Genomic DNA, 21,183 nt, shown 5'->3' on the forward strand with positions numbered 1-21,183 from the left:
TATAAGAAATAAGAATATATTTCACCATAACATGTTTTTTTTGTTTTTATTTTACTTTATTCTTAAATTTAACAAGCTCTTATTAGAAATGTTTTGGTATCAATACAATAAAAATATTCTGGTTTTCACCCCCACTGAATCATGTCAAGTAATTGGAAAAGTTGAGTGTTTGTTCTCCCAGCTTTTTTGCAATATATATACTTTTTTTGTTTTTACAAATAATGGCTACAGCTTACTCAAATGGCTTAATATGGATATAATTGTAATTTTTTTTTTTTTTTGGATCGAAAAGAAAAAGAAAGAAACACAGTATCCAGGAGAGAAAGTGGCAAACATTTCGTAGTTTCTTCTCCAAAGTATGCTTATGTAGCTGGTACACCTCTCTCTCAGATAACTTTTTTCCCCAGCTTTGCCATTCTTATCCTTAAAGCTGTGAGCGACGGGCCCTCCGTGCCGTCCCGGCTGTCTGGGCAGCATGTGGAGGCGCGCGGACAGGGCTGCCCAGGCGTTCCTCTTGCTCTCTCAGCGACTGGGAGTGTTTGCGGGGAGAAGGATGGCGTGCGTTCTCCGCGGGTTTGACCTCCGCTCTCTCCCTGGGGAGAGGTGTTGGCCTGGCCGGCTGGTGCGCCCGACCGTGCGCCCTGGGCTGGGGGGCAGGTTCCCAGCTTCTCCCCCGCCCTCCTCCTCATCGATGACAACCAGCTCGGCATGGATGACGCCGTCATAGCCCGTCAGGAGCCCCTCTCGTCCGCAGTCTTCTGCCTGCTGGTACCCCATGAAGATCACGGTCGCGGGCTCCGCGCCGTCCATGTCAGAAGGCAGGGAGTGCATGAGGTTGTATCGCACGTCTTCCTCGGCCCCCTGCCACGTGGGAGAAGGGCTCTGGCGCTCAGACCTCCCAGCGAGCCCTCCCCTGGGGCCCGGCCTTGCCTTGGGGGAGGGCGCCTGCTGGTCCGGCGTCCCATCTGTCCCATCCGCTCCTTCCCAAGCGGCCGGCAGCCTCTCTGCTGGTGGAGTCACCCATCGGCGGGGGTGAGGGGTCGGCCGAGGGGGGCTGTGTGGATGCCAGTGGTCGCCCCTCTCCCCCGACAGCCCGTTGTCCACGTGGTGGACGGAGTGGTTCCTGCCGCCTCTGGATCCTTTCCTGGAGGTTGGGTCCGAGGGCTGCTTTCTCCCGCTGCGGGGTGGCGGGCCTGCAGAAGGGGTTGGCGTCGCCGGGCTCGTGGTACTCGGTCGGGGAGGGAGCTCCTCTCGGACGCCTGCCTCGGGAGGTCCTCCTCCTCCACGGCCCCGGCCGTCGGTGCCGTGAGCGCGGCCCTGTGGTCGGAGCTGACTGCGTACACCGGCCTCGCCCCTGAAATCCTCCGACGGCGGCGGGACGGAGGACAGAACTGTGCTCTCGCCGTCTTCAGGTCTTTCTCCGCCTTGATTTCCATGGCGTCCAGAGCTTTTCTATTTTGCTCATCGCCTTCTAGTCCATTTCTTTCCTTCCTTAACTGGGAAGGGACGTAGGTTTTGGAAGGTCGGGGATATTAGCATAGATGTCTTCAATCGACTCTCCTGGCGTTGCTTCCTTTTCCACCTTCACAGACCTTATTGTGTCTTCCGTTGTCCTCTCCACGGATGTTAGTTTCTTTAAAATCGCCTCTTCGTGAGTCGAGATCTGTAGCTCAGCCGTTTCAGGGTCTTGGATCTCTTTTTCAAGCCTGAGGATGCTCCGGTCCAGGGCCTGGATCTGGCGCTGGTCCTGCCGGTTCTGCGTCTTCAGCTCCTCCGGCTCCTTCCCGCCGCCGACTCCGACTCCGACTCCGACTCCGACTCCGTCCCGCAGCCAGCTCTCCCGCCCGGCCTTTTTCTTCAGGTGCTGGTGCTGCAGCTTCTCCTCTATCTTCAGGCGCTTCTCGGAGATGTCCTCCTGTATTCTCCTTTTATCCATGGAGACGGTCGCAGTCTTTCTTTCAGATTCACGTGTTAGGTTTCTTGCACCGCCCTTTCTCCACCTTGGCACTGTTAACATTTGGGGCCGGGTCCATAACATGTTTTTTAATCCTCACCCGAGGACATGTTCATTGATTTTTAGAGAGAAGGGAAGGAAGAGAGAGAGAAATATCAATGTGCGAGAGATACACCAATCCATTGCTTCTCACGCCCAACCTATGTGACATTATTGGGTTTTGAAACTGCGACCTTCAGTGTACCAAGCCACACCGGTCAGGGCATCATAATCTTTTTATGCAATGATTTTTATATTTGCATGTTTCATTTTAGACTTTGTCCATATGCATAGCCCATTTTACATAAGTATAGTAGTAATATATATTGCCTTTTTCACTAATTATGAAATATAAACTTTTCTATGATTCTACAGCTTTCATAATAATCCTTGTAATCCTATATAATAAAAGGCTAATATGCAAATTGTCCACTCAGGAAGAATTCGACTGACCGGGAGTTCAACCATTCGTTATGACGTGTGCTGACCACCAGGGTGGCACAGAATGAAGAAAGGCCCTGGCTGGCAGCGGGCAGCTGGGGAAAGGAAGGTCCCAACTGGCTCTGATCGCCAGCCAGGCCTAGGGACCCTACCCGTGCACGAATTTCGTGCACCAGGCCTCTAGAGTCTATATAATATTACTCAGGCAATAATTTATTTATCTTTTTTATTAGACATTCAGATTGTTTCTATTTTTTGGTGGTTTTTTGTTGTTGTTTTTTTACATTAGCTGTGATGCATATAGCTTTCATCCTATGTTTAATTATTTCTTTGGGATAAATTCCCAAGAATGGGATTACAAGTCGATGGATAGACATTTTTATGATTTTTAAAAAATTATGCAGCATAGTGATTAGACATTTATATAACTTATGGCATGATTCCCCAAAAAAGTCTAGTACTCACCATGCATAGTTATTATATTATTGACTATATTCCCTATGCTGTACTTTACATCCCTATGATTACTTTGTAACTGCCAAGTTGTACTTCCTTTTCTTAAAATATATTTTTATTGATTTCAGAGAGGGAGAGGGAGAGATAGAAACATCCATGAGGGGAGAGAATCACTGATTGGCTGCCTCCTGCACGCCCCCTACTGGGTATCGAGCTCACAACCTGGGCATGTGCCCTTGACCAGAATCAAACCCGGAACCCTTCAGTCTGCAGGCCGATGCTCTATCCACTGAGCCAAACCAACTAGGGCCAATTTGTACTTCTTAATCCCTTCATCTTTTTCACCAGTCTTCCAACTTCCCTCCCATCTAGCAACCATCAGTTTGTTCACTGTATCTGTGAGTCTGTTTCTATTTTGTTTGCTTATTTTGGTTTTTGTTAGAGTCCACATATAAATAAAATCATATAGTATTTGTCTTCTCTGATATGCAATCCCATTTTAACAAGTTCCTATTCAAGGTCCAGTTCAAACATTCCCAGAGAAGTCTTCCCTGATTTCTTTTTTTTTTTTTTAAGATATTTTTATTGATTTCAGAAAGGGAGAGAGAAAGAGAGAGAGGGAGGGAGAGAGAGAAACATCAGTGATGAGAGAGAATCATTGATTGGCTGCCTTCTGCATGCCCCCCACTGAGGGGCCTGAAACCTGGGCATATGCCCTGCCTGAGAATTGAACCATGACCTTCTGGTTCATAGGTGATGCTCAAGCACTGAGCCATACCAGCTGGGCAATCTTCTCTGATTCCCTGATTTCTTTACTCAGAGTTAGGCACTTCTTTTTCTGTGCTCCTATTGCACTGTTGTTGTTGGTTTTGTTTTATTTATTTATTTATTTATTTATTTATTTATTTTTGTTTTTAAATATATTTTATTGATTTTTTACAGAGAGGAAGGGAGAGGGATCGTTAGAAACATCAATGAGAGAGAAACATCCATCAGCTGCCTCCTGCACGCCCCCCACTGGGGATGTGCCAGCAACCAAGGTACATGCCCTTGACCAGAATTGAACCTGGGACCCTTCAGTCCGCAGGCCGATGCTTTATCCACTGAGCCAAACCGGTTAGGGCTGTTGTTTTAAATTTAGGTATTACATACATATATATAGCAAACAGCACAAATCTTAATTATAAAACTTGATAAATATTTTCACATGTGCACCGAGACAACACTGCACAGATCAAGATATAGGACTTCTCCAAATCCCCAGAAGGCTCTATTGTGATCCCTCCCATTATTATCTCTATCCCTAGTGTTGACTTCCATTTGGCTTTTATCATTGACTAGAGGCCCGGTGCAAGAATTCATGCACAAGTGGGGAGGGACCGTGGGAGGTTGGCTGGCCAGGGGGAGGGACCGCAGGAAGTTGGCCACCGGCTCCAAGGAGGGTGCGGCTCTTGGCCTCGCTGGGAAAGGGGCCACATCTGCCGCCACCCACCACAAGTTCCCCTTCCCAGCTCAGGGCCCGAAGGCCCCAGCAGGGTCAAGAGAGGAGGTGATGGTCACTGGGCTGGGTGTGGAAGGAACAGACACCAGATGCCGATGCTGCCCCACCATCACGCGGCTCCCCACTTCTCCACCTCCTTCCCTCGCCACCATGCTGCCACCGCAGCAGGCGGGTGGCCCCCAGGAAAGGGAGAGGATGGGAGCGAGACAAACCCTTGGTCGAGGGCTGACTTTCAATGGATCACAGCAAGGGAGCTGCTCTGCTATGAATGGTTTAGCACCAGGGGCTGATGGGGGCTGGCCAGCTGCAGGAGGTTGGGAGCACACTGACCACCAGGGGGCAGCTCCTGCATTGAACATCTGCCCCCTGGTGGTCAGTGCACGTCATAGTGACTGGTTGACCAGTCATTCCGGTCATTCGGTCATAACAGTCACTTAGGCTTTCATATATATATAGATTAGCATTTGGCTGTTCTTGAATGTCATAAAAATGGAATCATACATGTGTACCTTTTTGTGCCTGGCTTTCTTCACTCAGTATTATATCTGTGAGATTCATTCATCATATAATTCATTCTTTTTTATTGCTATTATCCATTGTATGACAATATTACAATTTAGTCTACTGTTGATGGACATTTAGATTACTTTCAATTTTTGCCTATTATAAATAATACTGCTATGAATATTCATATACATGTCTTTTGGAGGATGTATCTATACACTAATTTTTTCCAGGGAATATATGTAGGAGTGAAATTGCTGACTTATAGGGTAGGTGAATATGGATATTTAATTTTGACAAATGATATTGACAAACAGTTACCCAAAGTAGTCCCATTTGCACTCCCACCAGCAGTGTATGAGAGTTCCAGTTGCTTCACATTCTCACTAACACTTTTAGTTACAGGCATTCTGGTAGATGTTTAGCAGTATCTAATTGTGGTTTTAATTTGCATTTTCATGATGAGTAAACATCTCTTCATATACTTATTGGTCATTTGGAGATCCTTTTTTGAGAACTGCCTGCTCAAGTTGTTTGCCCAGGTTTTACTGGTTGTCTTTTTCTTACTGGTTTATAGGAGTTCTTTAGAATTCCCAAGATGAGACCTTTGTCAGATATGTGTGTTATGAATGTTTTCTCCTGTCTGTGGTTTGCCTTTTCACTCTTAACAATGTCTTTCGATGAAGAGAAGTTCTTGATTTTTAAGTTCCATTTATTAATCTTTCCCCTTATTGGTCACTGCTTTTTGTGTCCTGTTTTAAAAAACCTCCCCACTGCATTCTGATTTACCTGTATATTTATGTGCCTCTTCCCCACTCCTGTGAGATCCTTGAGGGCAGAGGCTGTATCTTATTCTGCTCTGTATACCCAGAACCTAGCATAGAGCTTAGAATATGGTAGCAGTTCAGGAATCACTTGATTAATGAGTTAATTCATGCACTGCATCAAGTAACACACACAGTCTCTGGGCACAGAGATTTTACTTCTAATGATGAAAATAAACAATATTGAGAAAACCCTTGAAGCATATATATGAGAAGGAATAATTATAACTGGTTAATTCTTGAAACTGCATATGAACTGCCTTTTATAGAAATTTCTATGTTTGCAGGCATATGTATGTCTGCTGCAAAAGCTAGTAACCAACTATTGAAAAGTTCTTTAAATAGGATCCAGTTTTCATTTTTATTGTAAAAGGGAATCATTTAGAATTTAAATGAATCCCTGTTTTTTTCCCAGAGAATTGAATTTAGATAGAAGATACAAGTTGAGGACTCAGAAAGCATTATAATATGAAGAAACATTTGTTCACTATATAAAACTATCTCATTAGATTCTTACAACAAACCCAAAGCAAGTAAAGTAAGTGTTAGGTTAGCTTCATTATGCCGACAAAGATATTATAGCCCAGAGGAACTTGACTTCCTGTGTAACAGTGAGTAGGGCTGGGGAGATGATCCTATGTCATCTGACTCTACAGTCCTGAATATTGATGGTTGAGATATTTTCCCCCAATCCCGATTCCATCTTAAGGTATTTCTTCTTGAGTCAGTGCTATGGTCGTTGGTACCTGAGAGACCTGGATCTCAATTCCTGCTAAAATACCTATTAGTTATGTGAACTTGGGTAGTTCAGTGAGCCTCAGTAATAATTTGAGCCTGTTTCTCTTTTATAAAATGATGCCTACTTATCAGTTTATTTTGAGAATTAATAAGATGCAAGATGCTTACAGTGGGTTAGTCCTCTCCTTCTGTTTTATTTTTTATATTCTCATCCAAGGCTATGTTTACTAATTTTAGAGAGAGGAAGGAAGAGAGAGAAACATCAATGTGAGAGAGAAGCATCATGTGGTCACCCTTTGCACGCACCCCAACTAGGGACTGAATCCAAAACATAGGCGTGTGCCCTGACCTTTCAGCATACGGGATGATGCTCCAACCACCTGTGCCACACTGGCCTGGCCAGGGCCTCTCCTTCTGTTCTTGAATCTCAGCTTAGCAAAAATAATTTTTATATGCAATGTCTATTAGAACATCTTATAGTTGGGCAATTACAATGATCTGATATCTGACTGCCTGGTATCACTCAGATTTTCAGATGGTATCTCTGTTCAGAACCTAATGGCTTATCTAACAGCAGACACTCTCAAATGGATATTAAAATGGTGCTTGTGGGTCAAAAGAAATCGTTGGAATTTGGCTTTAACTCCTTAAAGTGCCAAACTTAGTTGAGACTGGTGACGACAGCTGTAGATCCTTTTCCTTAGGGTAAATTTGTGACAATGAATTCAATGGTTAATCTTATGAACCAGTCACTTGTTTTGGAAACTATATAATTGGAATAAGTAGTTTTACTAAGTAAGGTCAGCTTCAGATTAAGTTCTTCACCTTCCTGTAGTAGGCCCTCTATGGTAACAGAAGCCTGGACTCTGCCATGAAAAAATTAAAGCATTACCTCTTCACAGTTGTGTTAATAATCTTACAATTTGGCTTCCTGGAGACACAGCTACTAGTTATCACTTTGTTGGTGATAGATTTCTGAGGAGAAAGCAAATGGGAGTCTGAGAGCACAAATGGAGCATGGGTGGGAAAATAATTTGCCTAATGCCATAAAAGGCTTCCTAACGCTGAAAGGCTTGAGAGAACAGGATAGACAGATGTTCCATACTGGGGGATATTGTGGGGTCTGGAGGTGGGATTTGAGCAAGGAATAGAGGAAGTTGAGAAAATGGAATTTACTGGCAGAAGGAAAAGGGAAAAGATGATGACAATCAGGCTAATATTCCCCAAAGAAGAGGGACAGACTAATCAGCTTCCTTGTGGGTGGGGTTCAACCTCAACTGACAGCTGACTAAACCAGAGAACACATTCCCTTAATAGGAGGGAGAGAAAAAGGAAGACAGGAGATGTTGAAATATCTGCCATTTATACCAGTCCGCCAAAGAGGAAGTTCTTCTTATTTTCTTCACTACTATAAAAATATTACAAACTTCAACCCACTCCAATTAGGCTTCCGTCTCCATCACACTGCAAATGTTCTTGGTCTCCAATGACTTCTTGTATCTCATGAAAACTTTGCTGTCCTTTTTACTTGACTCCTGGGCAGAATTAAACACAGCTGGTTGCAGATCCTTCTTAAACATTTTTGCTACTGGCTCTCTTGACACCCGACTCTGGTGTTTCTCCTTCCTCACTGGCCAATATTCCAGTTGGTGATCTTCAGGCCTAGATTCTGGGCACTCCTCTTTAATTTCTCCCTTTATGGCCTTATTCTTTCTCAGGGAACTAAACTCCACCTATAAGGCTGACAATTTCTCAAATCTTAACTCCAGGCCACCATTCCTTCAAGCTTCAGACTCACATATCCAACTTCCTATACTATATCTGAACTTGGAAGTACCACAATTAACACAGCCAAAATGCTTTCTCCGCACCAAATCTGCTTGACCCACCAGTCTTCCTGCCTTAGGAATGATACCACTACTTACCCACCTGAAACATCGAGTCATTCTTGGTTTCTCTTTCTTTCCTTCCCCAACATCTAATTCAACAGTTTTAATTCTACCTTCAAGGTGCATCTCTAATTTATATACTACTTCCAAGTTCCATTGCCACTACTCTGGTCCAGGCAACCTTCATTTTGTACCTTGATCACTGCAATAGTCTCTACTCTTGCTCTCTTCCAACCCACTCTCCATATAACAAATGGTTTCTCATTGCACCTGGGACACTGCCTGAGCCCTTAACTAGGGCCTAAGGTGGCCTTATATGATCTGGCTTTTACTCATTTTATGCCATTCCCTTTGCTCATTACACATGCCAGACACATTGGCCTTCTCTGAATACCTCAAATACATCAAAAACTTTCCTGGTCCACAGCCTTTGCATTTGTTTTCCTCCTACTCTTACCAGGGTCTTATCCTTCAGATCTCAACCTTAATATTATTCCCCAACATCTTTTTGTTTTTTGTTAATCCTCACCCAAGGATATTTTTTTCCCATTGATTTTTAGAAAGAGTGGAAGAGAGGAAGGAAAAGAGAGAGAAACATCGATTGGTTGCCTCCCATACTTGCCCTGACTGGGGCAGGAACTGAACCTGCAACCCAGGTTCCTTTGATCAGAAATAAAATCCATGACCCTTTGGTACTGACCACTGAGAACACTGGCCAGGAAATTCCCTACTGGTTCCTTTTCTAGTTTTCTCTCATTGTATTTGAATTAAAGCTGTATTTTTTTCATTTGCTTATTGTCTGTATCCCTAAATATAAAGGAAATTCCCAGAGGGCAGGGGCTGTGTCTTTTTTGTTCATCGCATCTCTATCTTTTGGCACATAGTGAGAGTAGTTAAGGATAAGGATAGGTAGTTTGTCACTGGAGGAATGGAAAGGTGCCCTATTGGCTAAATCTAAGTAGAATGGCCACTTCTTGACCAGTCTATGTGGCCAGGGAGAGAAGGTCTTGAAAGAAGATGGCAAGTTCCATGCGGGTACGTTGCTGAAGCATGAGGATGAGGAAGAGTTCCACAAAAGAGTAGCAGCACAAACCAGGCCCAGGGGTTACTGTGAACTAGGCACCAATCCCAATTTCTACTACACAATAACATTAATGGCTTTTCTCCCATTAATTTAGCAATTACTTTTTTCCTTAACTTGCTTAAGCTGAGTCCTTAATTTGTCATTATTGGTGGCTTGAAAAACTAGACACCTGAATTGCCCAAATATATCAAATATAGAATCTTACTTTCCTAACAAGACTACCAAACCCAATTATTTCATGACAATTCAACCAACATTTACAGAGCACTCACCATAAATGTCCAACTTACTACAAAGAGCAGAAAAGAAGCTACCAAGCATTACCCTTAACAATGAGACTATGAACTTTAGTTAATAAACTAGAGGCCTGATGCACGAAATTTGTGCAAGGACTTTGGCCCCTGCCACTGCGGTGGCTGCCTCTGCCTTGGCTCCCGCAGCTTCGTCGGGAAGGTTGCCCAGAAGGTCACTCAGTCTAATTAGCATATTACACTTTATTATAAATACTACTGTCCTAAACATGAGAATATGAAACCAAAATTTAGAAACCTGAATTGTATTAATAAAAGTAATATCGTCTTATCTCACAAAATAATAATGCAAAAAAAAAACTAATACTGAAAAGTTTTTATTTTATTTCCAAGATCAAATATTACAACAGGACATTTACATGTATTTATAAAAAAATGCAGCAGTTGAATTTATAGATCAGAGGTTTCCTTGAGTTTGGTCCCTCTCTCAGCACAGTGAGCTGATGTCTTCAAAGGACTTATCATCCCACTCCCTTCCCTCCACCCCCCACCCCCGCAAATTGTCCCACCCTGCCTCCCCAATTCAAGTTGCAGTATCAATATAAAGCAACTGGGTACAACACAGCAAGAATATTCGCAATTTGGTACAGCCAAAACAGAGGATCACCGAGAGATCCTCAATTTAGAAATTATTTACCTATAGACTATGTATCTATAGATATATCACACCCAGTTATCTAAGATTTCCCTGGTTTTAGAGCAAGTGGAAGTTCCATTGAGTCTTAGCCAGCAGTTATAGCTCTGCTTTATCTAATGGCGTATTTTTCTCCTCCTCCAAGTTTTAGATTTTCTACGGCTTCTGTGTGTCTTCAAATTTAAGGCTTTCCCTAGCACCTTTATTATCACTTACTAGATATACAGGAGGGTCTCTAGTGTGTCTTGAACAAAAAAATTTTAGTGAATGATCCAGTTGCCCCTTACTCACTGGTCCCAAGCCTTCTTCCCATTTTTGAGAAGAGCAGCAGATGGGACCTCCTAGCACCATGGAATTAAAAGCCCAGAAAACTGAGAACTATACATGCATTTTAGGGAGCACTTGCCAGAAACACTAAAATAGAAGCACTATCTCTGTCCATTATCTTCTTGGATTCAATAACAAAGTTATGCTACAGATTGAATTTCGAGCCATCCTGCATTAAGAATGCAAATCTCTCACTAAGACCACCACTTTGTCCAGAATAAGTTGAGTACACAAACACCCCAGAGAATTTTTAAATACCATTAGGAACTGCTTGAGAAACACCTTAAGCAAATACCCCAAATTGACTTCACTCAAGTACCCAGCCCACCCCCATCCCTATCCCCCCCCCCCCAAAATTTAATTCCTTGATTAACCTCTCTGAGTAAGATGGGAAGTGAAATTTGAAAAATGACATGGAAAATGTTTAAAAAACACAATTAGTGAAGACATGCCAGAACTGGACATCCCAGATGATTTAAAACGCATTGTTCAAACTGAACTCACACAAAGCATGCACAGAGCCTACAAACACTCCTGAGTTTCCATGAACAATCAATACCTACTTGAAAACAGACTGTTTCTTAAAGGGTTAAAAAAAAAAAAAAAGACACCAGATACTTAGAAATTGTTATCAAAAGGAAAACGGTCCCAAGAAAACGATTCTTAAAGGAGTAAATAAAATTTTGTCTAACAGATTCATGCCAAAACTTGGATGGAAGCCCCTCAAAGTCTAAGAATCTTGTTAGCATAAACTGGTACCCATCTCTCTAAATCTATGACTAGATTTACTGCTTCCCAGCAGGTATTTTAAATCACCTTTCCAACCTGAAGAGAGAAACCCAGGAAAGTAACAAGGTTCAAGTCCCCAAATGGTAAGATAAACAGCCCCTACTATAAGCTTACTACTCATAAACTAAAAATTGGAGGTCACACACTACTTCATTCTAATTAGCAGGTAAAATGAGATTTTCTGGTGGCAATGGTCACTCCATGTGAGGTTTAACTTACAGGGCAATAAATTATCAAAGTTACTCAGAGCATATGATTAATGTCAAAAACCTATTTATATTATGAATCACGCCATTTATTGATATTTTTCATTATTAAGAACACAGAAGCTTTGAGAAAGCATACTGCAAAACCATTTTGTTGAAAATAGCAACATATCCAACTGAGCATCAACATTTCGATGTCATTAACTTGAAATAGATCCTGGTGGCAATGTACTCTAAAACCAGTGACTTTGATAGGAAAGAAAAGCAGAATGGCAGGGAATGGTTCCAGATCAAGAATCTCTCCCTTATCAGTTAAAATGCCCATATTGAAGCCATGAAAAAAGCAAATAAAAAAGATTTTAAGGAAGGGAGAATTCACTTCCAGGTCAGAATTTATCTAATGATTTGAAATGTTTCCCATTTTATTTACCACATCTAATAAAATGAAAGATTCATGGTAGGCTCAGTTAGATTAATAAGTTATTTTAATGGAGATAAATGTTTTATGTTCAATCTAGCTTAGCTTGACTTATTCTTATTTGAAAACCCAAGTGACCTTATAAGGGATATAAATCTAGGGCATTTTGATCTTTATAGAGGAAATACCATTAAGCAACAAAATCTTGCAGTCTGTTGCAACAAAATTAAGGGCAAGACAACTTCCCATATGTTAATAAATATGTGACTGTTCTTAGGCAAAATACTACCATTAGTATTTGTATCTCTAACCCTATAAGTAAATGTGGTTATTTTTTTAAAACACTTTACAGAAATGCCAAATTGTTTTAATAATGTAGTTCCTATTGGATTACCCAATCTACTTTCAGATCATATGTCAGAGAAAGGCCTGTACCAAAAATCATGTTCATGAGAATGACTGAGGTCCTATGCAATAATACAAGAGCCTTCTGTAGGCCAAAAAGGGGAGAGGGGTGTCATGGAGCTAGCCATTCTATATTTGGAATAAAAGCATTAAGTAGACAGAAAATGAGCTATAAAAATGATGTTTGCCTCAAAATCTTCCTTTGTATATTTATAAAAATTTTAAAATGTTACCATTAAAAGAGAAGTGAATTTCTTAAACGTAGCCAATTTTATTAAAATCATGACTAATTTCCAGAGAATGGATGTTGAAAAATTAGGAACAGAGAATGAAAAAGTATAAAAGGATTAAGAGTTTCTAATTAAGGGTTCCATATCATTATATCCAGTAACTTTAACCACAAGTTCACTTCAACAGGAAAACTACCAAGTTAATCATAATCTCTATGAAAAATACTCTTGATTCTAAGTGGCCTCTCTAGCAGGACTGACACACAGATGAGTCAAAGGTCAAAATAACCATCATTAAAATATCAAATTTCTCATAACAGGAGAAATCAACATATTGGCTTGGTATTCTCTGCTGGTTACTTTCCGGACTAAGGAATATTCTTGCCAGTATTCTAAAATGTGTACAGTGCAATTAAGTTTCATGACAATAACTGAAGTGCTAAGCAAGGCAAACCAATAATAGTTGAATATTCACAGTACACAGATGTCTTTAAGTAGCCTTTTCATCAAGGCATCTATTTTTGGAAAACTGCCATGTTCATCAGAGGGTTGATTCTTCCACTCTCACTTACTTTTTTACACATTACTTATTCATTAATCTGCATCCTATATTTACTATTAAGTAGTTAAGTGAAAGAGGGCAAGAAAGAGAATGACATAATGGAGATACACTGTGTAGGATAAGTTTTAAAAGTCAGCCTAACTGAATTTGAAAAAGTTGTTTCTGCCAAAAGTAAATTTTACAACTTACACAAAACGATTTCCTAACAATTGCTCAGTGAGTGAAGTGCTTTGTTTAAGCACACAGGTAAAATAAAACTTAACTCTGGTGTCAGTGAAATATTTGGTTCTCATTAATTACATTTTAGTCATACTCAACAATGTACAGGAATACTGCATTAAGTTTTTTAAATTAATGAATTGTGTTTAAAAGATCATTACTAGATCTATAACCATTATACTCTCCTTTTTGTAGATTTTAGTCAAGTGAGGTTAGTTATTAGGCAAATGAAACCTGGACACAAAAAAAGCAAAGGAACTGATTAGCAAGTATACTTTTAATTAACCTAGGGATAATATATAATAAAGAGGAGACTAGAAGCATAAAATTTTGGAGTGGAAAGGACTTCAGAGATAATCTAATTCAGTGATCTACAATCTGTGGGTTCCTACAGTTTTTGCAAGAGTCTGCAATTCCATATGCACATTTACATTTTCTCCATCAATGAAATAAATATTAATACTTAACTCCATAGTTCCCCATGTCTGCCATATTTTAAAATCACAAGTTCTTTTACTTGAACAGACTAAGAACTCTTGATCTAGTCCAATATGCTGTGAAGTAGTAGCAGAGCTATTACCCAACTGCACTTATGCCTACATACAGTGCTCCTTCTGCATATCATATTATATATAATGTATATTTAATTTGTACCTAGGTAGAGAAATTCAATCTTTCCTTCACTTTCAGTTGCTAGTGGCTCCCTCTAGTATTTTCCTAAGTGTTCAAGTGAGATCCCTGCTAGCTAAAATTTTAGTCCTGGGAATCAGTAATCCTTTCCTTTTTGTGTATTAGATATGCCTTACTGATAAACGTCATGCCCTAAGTAGTTACAAAAGTTGCAACTAAAAAATACAGGTGAGTCAAAAGAAAATTTGAGCTACAGTATTTGCCACTTTTCAGTTTTACATTTTTGTGAAGACTGTCCTAACTGAAGCGTGTACTATTCGTTCCCCTTTCTAAACGTCTACTGCAATTATAGTTCAGACCCAGAAATGTAAGCATTTACAGTTCTCCAGTTATCTCATGTGTAGTGTTTCTCCAACTGGGTAAAACAGGCAGGAACTACATCTTAGATTTCAAGATGTTTCCAACTTTGATTAAAAACTCATTAAATTACTGGCTTACACAGTCAAGGAAGAAGAATTTTACAGATTATTTTAAAAGATATACATAAAAGGATTTAATAATCTGGTATAGGTGGGATGCAGAAAAGATAGTTATATCTTTTCTGAAAAGTGGTTTAAAAAAAGATAAAATTCGTTTTTACCTTTCTATTTATTCTTAGCAAATAATGGCACATAGTTACTTTCCTTTCACATTTTTATCAGTCCATCATTTCAAGAAAACAATAATCCGTCCCTCAAAATAATGGGAATTTATAGGCATCCCACCAGCTTTACGGAAACATAACCAAATGATACCTTACAGAGCCAAACAAAAGAAAGATAACTTTTCGGACTGATGCCCCTGTTAGAGGAGATAGCAGCATGGGAGTGAAAAGAGCATGGACTCTGGATGCCAATTTTGATTTTGCCACTTACTGGCTGTGGCATCCTGAACAAGTTCTCTGAACTTCAATTTTATTTCTTATCTACAAAATGGGGGAAATGTTCATTTTATGGAGTTCTTATAAAGATTAAGAGAAGATGTGTATAAGGTAGCTACTACATGCTAATTACTCAAAATTAGTTCCATGTCTTCCCTCACTTGACTGTTCTTTCTCTTCTCTGGTTTCTTCCTAAATCAATTTCAAAAGAGGTTTCCTGTCATTCTCCACCCCGCCCCCTCCCCCCCCCCGCCCCCCCTGCCCAGATTAGTTTTCATTTTATCTCCCTGTATTTGTCACATCACTTACTCTCAAAATCTACCTTGTTCTTTTCCTCCGTACCTTTTATCTCTTTCAAGCTGTTTCCAATACCTACAAGGAAAGACTATTTTAAACTAATTTTTAATTATCTTACTAACCTCATTTAATCTATTCAATAAAACTTCTCCTCCAAAAAGCAAAGGAATTTGCAGAGAAAATAAGACAAACTAGAGGAAGTATACTCCCTAAGTGGATAAGTTCTTGAGTAAAGCAATATTCCTTATTCACTCTTCCCATGTACAATCTATAATCCCTCCGTCCCATTGGCCTCTATATCAAGCCCAGAATAATTATACTCCTGCCTCAAAGTAAAAAAAACCTTTAGATCTTATACTCTAAACATCCCAGCTGTCTCTGAGTCAATATCTCTTGCCCCATCTCTTTAATATGCTTACTTAAATCCCTTTATATATATACTTGGTCATTTCACAGTTGAAAAAGTCACTTTGGTTTCTCATGCATGGATATGCTAGGACTGAGCTTATCAAAAAGAACTAAATCCTATCATTAATGAGCTTGTTGTCTCAGGTTCCCTAGGTATGTTTTATAAAGAGAAGCTAACTGGTAAAAGAATAAAATAAGAGTCCTACAGGGAAAGTTCGTGACTTCACATTTTTGACAGATTTGGGCTTTAGCTGTGACTTTGCTGAGTGGAGATAGGTGCCATCATAGCACCCAAACTAGGCGTACCCTCACTTCTTACCCTGTACCTCCCTGAATTTTTAGATTCTCGACCTTGTCTACTACCAACAGTCTTTTTACCCTCTAATGCATCTTTGATAGTATACAGCTCTATTCCTTAGATAGTAAGTCTATTATCCAAGTTCAGATACAATTGAGGAATTAACATGAAAACCATTATTTCCTCAATAATTCAGAAGCTGCTAGTTAGCCTCAAGAGTCTATAAAAAAACACCAAAGTGGTATTACTCAGTCACCAATCTAAAGAGAGAACTTTGACTCAAGATATAAATGAAACTGTAATTATATAAATATATTTATAAATATTTATACAATTATATACTTATACATAAGCACTTACACACACTTAGAAAAAATGTAAGAACATTAATCCAAAAGGACTCACTGAAGAATAAACAGAATTTTCCATGATTTCCTTGAGGAGAAACATTACTCATTCTTTAGGGTGGGTCCCTCAAAATTCAACCATTAGAAATCATATTCTCTAAGTACTAGCAACACATAAGCATGTTTTTTTAAAATCCCCTAGTTACCAAGAGAGTGATCTTAAAATAGATGGGAACTTAAAAGGTCTCTGAGCAATAGCAATTTATGTTCCTCAAGTAGAAGGATCAATCTAAATCCCCAACTGATTAAATAAGGTCCATTTTATATTACGGTTTTATAGCAAGTTAAAGTTCTGATTTTGCCACCAGAATCACCACTACCCCTTCAGAAGACTAACGCTCAAAATAAGAACTAAGCATATAATGAAGCTGATAAGTTGAGTAGTGTTATGGAGATTCAAGATGGTATCTTCTAAACAACACTGAAAAAAGCTTTCACCAACTACAATTTGAACGTGGCTTTTGTAGGCAGAAAAAAACCCCACAAGACCTGAAGACTACTGGCAATCTTCCCCACCTCCCTTACTAAATGTTGTCTTATGGATTTAATTTAAAGGTTTTCCCCTTAGGCTTTCAATTTTGAGACCTTTTGCAAGAAAAAGCATGAGGATTTAAGCTCATTTAGTCACCAGAGCCTTTAGAGACTGTTCAACCAGGGGTAATAAATGAATCATTATTTCTAACCAAAGGAATATGGTTAGCTACTCTCAGCTGCATCTTTTTCTTTTTCCCCCAGGATATACATAAGTATGCCTAAAGCACATAGGACAATCAATAACCATAGTGGTTAAACTACAAGCCACTGTTTTGCATGATTATTGAATAGCTGCCTTCCTATAGATCACTTGTGGACCCAGACAATGGAAGGGCCGAAGGAACTAATATGCTGTACTGGCAAAAAACAGCAAGCACCTTCCTATCCCAGTCACCACAATATGCTCACTAAAGGTCCACTCTGGGACTAGCAGGATCAACATAGTTTATAGAGTAGTAACGAAGAAAGTTGTCTCAGGCTAGGGTATTGAATGCCAACCCATGCTACTCACCCAACATTTAACACTCATTTTGCCAATAACACATCTCATGGAAATAATTCTAGCTTGGGAGGGTGAGAATCCTTCGAAATGATTTTTAAATGAGATGAATAATTATTACAAGGGATGTTTTTTCCATGTAAATAAAAGCCTGGATATTCTGTTGTGATATTTGTTATATGAACAACAAAACAAAACATGTTAGAGAATTGCTTTTTCCTACTAAAAACAGGGCTTACAAAAAAGGGAGGTTGTTCTTATTCTGAATCTAGCCATTCCTTTACCAAAGGAGTCTGAGGAGTAGTAACATTATCATTTGATCCCGAAAAAGTGCCATGCAAGAGACCACTTATTGGAACACTCATTTCCTGCTGCCAGTACTAGGAGGTGTTATCCTTATACTTCCATTTGGTCACCTGATTAGGTAAGAAAGAAAGAAAAGTAGGAAAAAGACAAAAATAGGATAGGAGAGGGAAAAAAAGGGGGTAGGAAGTGAAAAAGACTTATTACAGGAGAGAGCAAGGAATAAGAGAAGGCAGGTGACTTGCTTGCCCAACTTTGGCTCTATGGTCCTATGAACCAAAATGCATACTCAGTGACATGGTATCTCACAGGAAAAGGGAAAAAAGGGGTAAGCTGAGAGAGGTCGGGCCATGATGTTAATTTCTTTCCTGTACAAAGACAGTCTCTTGAGGACAAAGGCCTGCCTCTTGTAATGTAATGTCATAGTCCAGATGAGAGAGTTTCCTTCGAGGGAAGTTGGTGAGAAGTTCAAAACGTTCATTTGGATATCCTTTAGACTGGACATGCTTCACCAAAGCCTATGAAAAACAAAAGAAAGACAGGATTGTTAGATGGAAATAGAGTATATTAAAGAATTACATATACTATATCATTCATTTTAAAAAGATAATTTTTATATATGTTTTCATTGGTTTTAGAGACAGGGAAATGGAGATAGAAACATTGATGAGAGAAAAACATCGATTGGCTGTCTCCTACAGGCCTCCGACCTGGGATCAAGCCCAAAACCTAGGCATGTGCCCTGACCAGGAATTGAACTGGCGACCTCTTGTTGTTTGGGTCAACACTCAACCACTGAGCCACACCAGCCAGGCAATATAACATATTTTTAAAAAAGTATGTTTTATTGATTTGAGAGAGAGAGGAAGGGAGAGGAGAAAGAGAAACACAGAAACATTGATAAGAGGGAAACATCAACATTGATTGGCTGCCTCCTGCATGTCCCCTTGGGAATCAAGCCCACAACTCAGGCATGTGCCCTGACTGGGAATCGAACCCTGACCTCCTGATTCATGAGTTGATGCTCAACCACTGAGCCACACTGGTCAGGCTAACATCAAGTTTTATCACATTAGATAAAATATGAAATTTAAGTTATTCTTTCAGATAACCAAAGCTTACTCTTGTGGAAGGGCCAATATAACACTTTGAATGGGGAGATAATAAACGTACAGTAAGTGATACTGAAATATACAGGGTTATTACTATTTTCTCAATAACAAATCCACTATCTATTTATAAAATTATTGTCCTCAGTTTTAAACATTTGATTAGTTTTCCCTTCCATCTTTTTATCGGCAAAGATATGTCTTTCATTCTACCTATAGCCAATCTTGCCACCTGTGTACTAAATCTCTTCTTGCCTTCTCAGAAACCATGCCACTACCGAACATCCCTGCTTTTATAGGTATCGTCTACATCTCCCTCTACAGATGCTTCCCATCAGACTTTAAACATGCTCAGTCTCTCCTTCAATCATCCCCCTCCCCCTCTAATTACTGCATACCCCACCCCTCTCAAGCTTCACAACCAAACTTCTCAAAAAAAGTTCCATCCGCTGTCTCACCTCACATTCCCTTCCAAATATGAGACCTGGGAAACAGTCTGGGTATCAGCACCAGCAGTCAGATCCGACTTGCATTCCAGGCACACAGTCCTCAAGAATCACTCTCTCTCTCACCACAGAAAACAGCCAGGTAAAAATACCTGACCCAAAGGGGATTCATTCACAGGTATCTGATAAAAAGATGGAAGGGACTCAAGAAGCAGAGAATTACAACGGGGAAACCAAACAGGCCTGAGGATAGAAACACAAAAAACAACTGCTTTGGTTCTTAACTATTTTGTAGGTCTAGCTACAAGAAAGCCAGAAGCCCCATTATAGTCTTCACTCCTCTTTTCCGGGTAATAATTTCCAGTTGGAAATGAAATGCAGCCATGGAATAGAACAGCCTTGTCTGGAACAGACCCTATGTGACTTGTCTAACATAATTCAGAAAGGAAATATACTAATTAGAATTCAGATTAACCTGTTAAATTTCCTTAGAGGTCAGACTGAATACCTAACACTTATTTCAAAGAACAAGCCAATTACACCAATTAATTAGTTTCTCTCCTTTAAGCCAGCACTTAAATTAGATATACTTACTAGCAATTTAGCTTGCTCTGGAAGAGTGATTTGTTCCCTTTTTCCATCTGGATACCGCAACATCAGCTGTGCTTTTGGTCCTGGGGTTAAAAAAAAAAATATATATATACAGGAGTTTAAGATGAAAGACTAACTAAAACAAATAAATAAACATTCCTTCAGTAATATTCAAGTTTCAAGTAAAGTAGGTCCAGGACATAACTCACCATTTACATCTATGCCCTCCACTATTCCATCTGATTTTTCAGGTGACATCTCCAATATTTCTGAATCCATGACTGACAATCCTTGGTGGTTTGTTGTTGTTACAGGCTCAGTTCTGGGTGGGGGCTCAGTTAGCAGCCTTCTGTTTTCCTCTTTTCTATGCCCCAAATCTTTATGGGGAGACTTTCTGGACTTGGCAAGATTCTCTATCTCCTCTTCTTCATCAGAGCCACAAACGGATATAAATTCCTCACTGCCAGAAAAAAGTTCAGATTCAGACTCTTCATCTGAGCGGCTATCCTGTTTTGTCTGTGATGAATCAAAATGTGTCTCTTGCAAGGAGGCTCTGATGGCAGCTTCTAGCTGGCTGTCTTCACTTGCATCTATAAGACTCTCCTGCAAGACGCAGTCATAAAACACGGGTGGAAAAAGAAAGAAAACAGTTAAACCAAAAAATAGTCAAGCCAGACAAGGCATAAGAAATATGATAGTCAGTTTACCATTATTATTCTCTACTACTAGTAAATGTATCTCTTCTACTAAATTTTTAGCTAGTTGAAGGCAACAGTTTGTCTTACACAGCCAAGTTGGAATGGATAGTTTAAAAACAAAAATAAAAACTGTCATACCACCTGGCATAATGATGTTGCAAGCATAGGGGAATTTTTTAGATCAAAATGAACAAAATTAAGAAAACAGTATACTGACTACCCAGAAAAAGACAAGAATTAAGGTTTTGGGAGAAACCAAGATGGCGGCATAGGTAAACACCGGAGTTTGCTGCCTCGAACAACCACTTAAAAAATACAACTAAAAGACGGAACGGACATCATCCAGAACCACAGGAAGGCTGGCTGAGTGGAAATTCTACAACTAGAAGGAAAGAGAAACGCATACCAAGACTTACAGGAGGCGCAATGCAGAAGTAAAATACTAAGGTACAGAGGCGCACACAGAGCGGGCTGGTGGCTGAGGACACGGTTGTCGTTTTCAATCGGGAGGGA

At 40.0% G+C, this 21,183-nt stretch overlaps 1 protein-coding gene and 1 pseudogene across 1 annotated transcript in view; both read right to left on the reverse strand.

Annotated features, from left to right (window-relative positions):
• Nucleotides 1-86: 86 nt before the first annotated feature.
• On the reverse strand, nucleotides 87-1,936 carry LOC139002643 (palmdelphin pseudogene; annotated as a pseudogene).
• An 11,854-nt stretch (nucleotides 1,937-13,790) lies between these two features.
• The window catches only part of UBXN7 (UBX domain protein 7), a 79,696-nt gene continuing 72,303 nt past the window's right edge, over nucleotides 13,791-21,183 (reverse strand). Inside the window, exons 9-11 of the mRNA XM_070406471.1 lie at nucleotides 20,182-20,575; nucleotides 19,976-20,055; nucleotides 13,791-18,344 (exon numbers count right to left, since the gene is read on the reverse strand). Of these exons, the coding sequence (XP_070262572.1) occupies nucleotides 18,183-18,344; nucleotides 19,976-20,055; nucleotides 20,182-20,575 (636 nt within the window). The 3' untranslated portion in view covers nucleotides 13,791-18,182. The remainder of the gene's footprint in view (nucleotides 18,345-19,975; nucleotides 20,056-20,181; nucleotides 20,576-21,183) is intronic.

The sequence above is a fragment of the Myotis yumanensis genome, unplaced genomic scaffold (genome assembly GCF_028538775.1).
Source record: "Myotis yumanensis isolate MYYU_CA2020_CCGP unplaced genomic scaffold, mMyoYum1.0.hap1 SCAF_2, whole genome shotgun sequence".
Taxonomy (NCBI): domain Eukaryota; kingdom Metazoa; phylum Chordata; class Mammalia; order Chiroptera; family Vespertilionidae; genus Myotis; species Myotis yumanensis.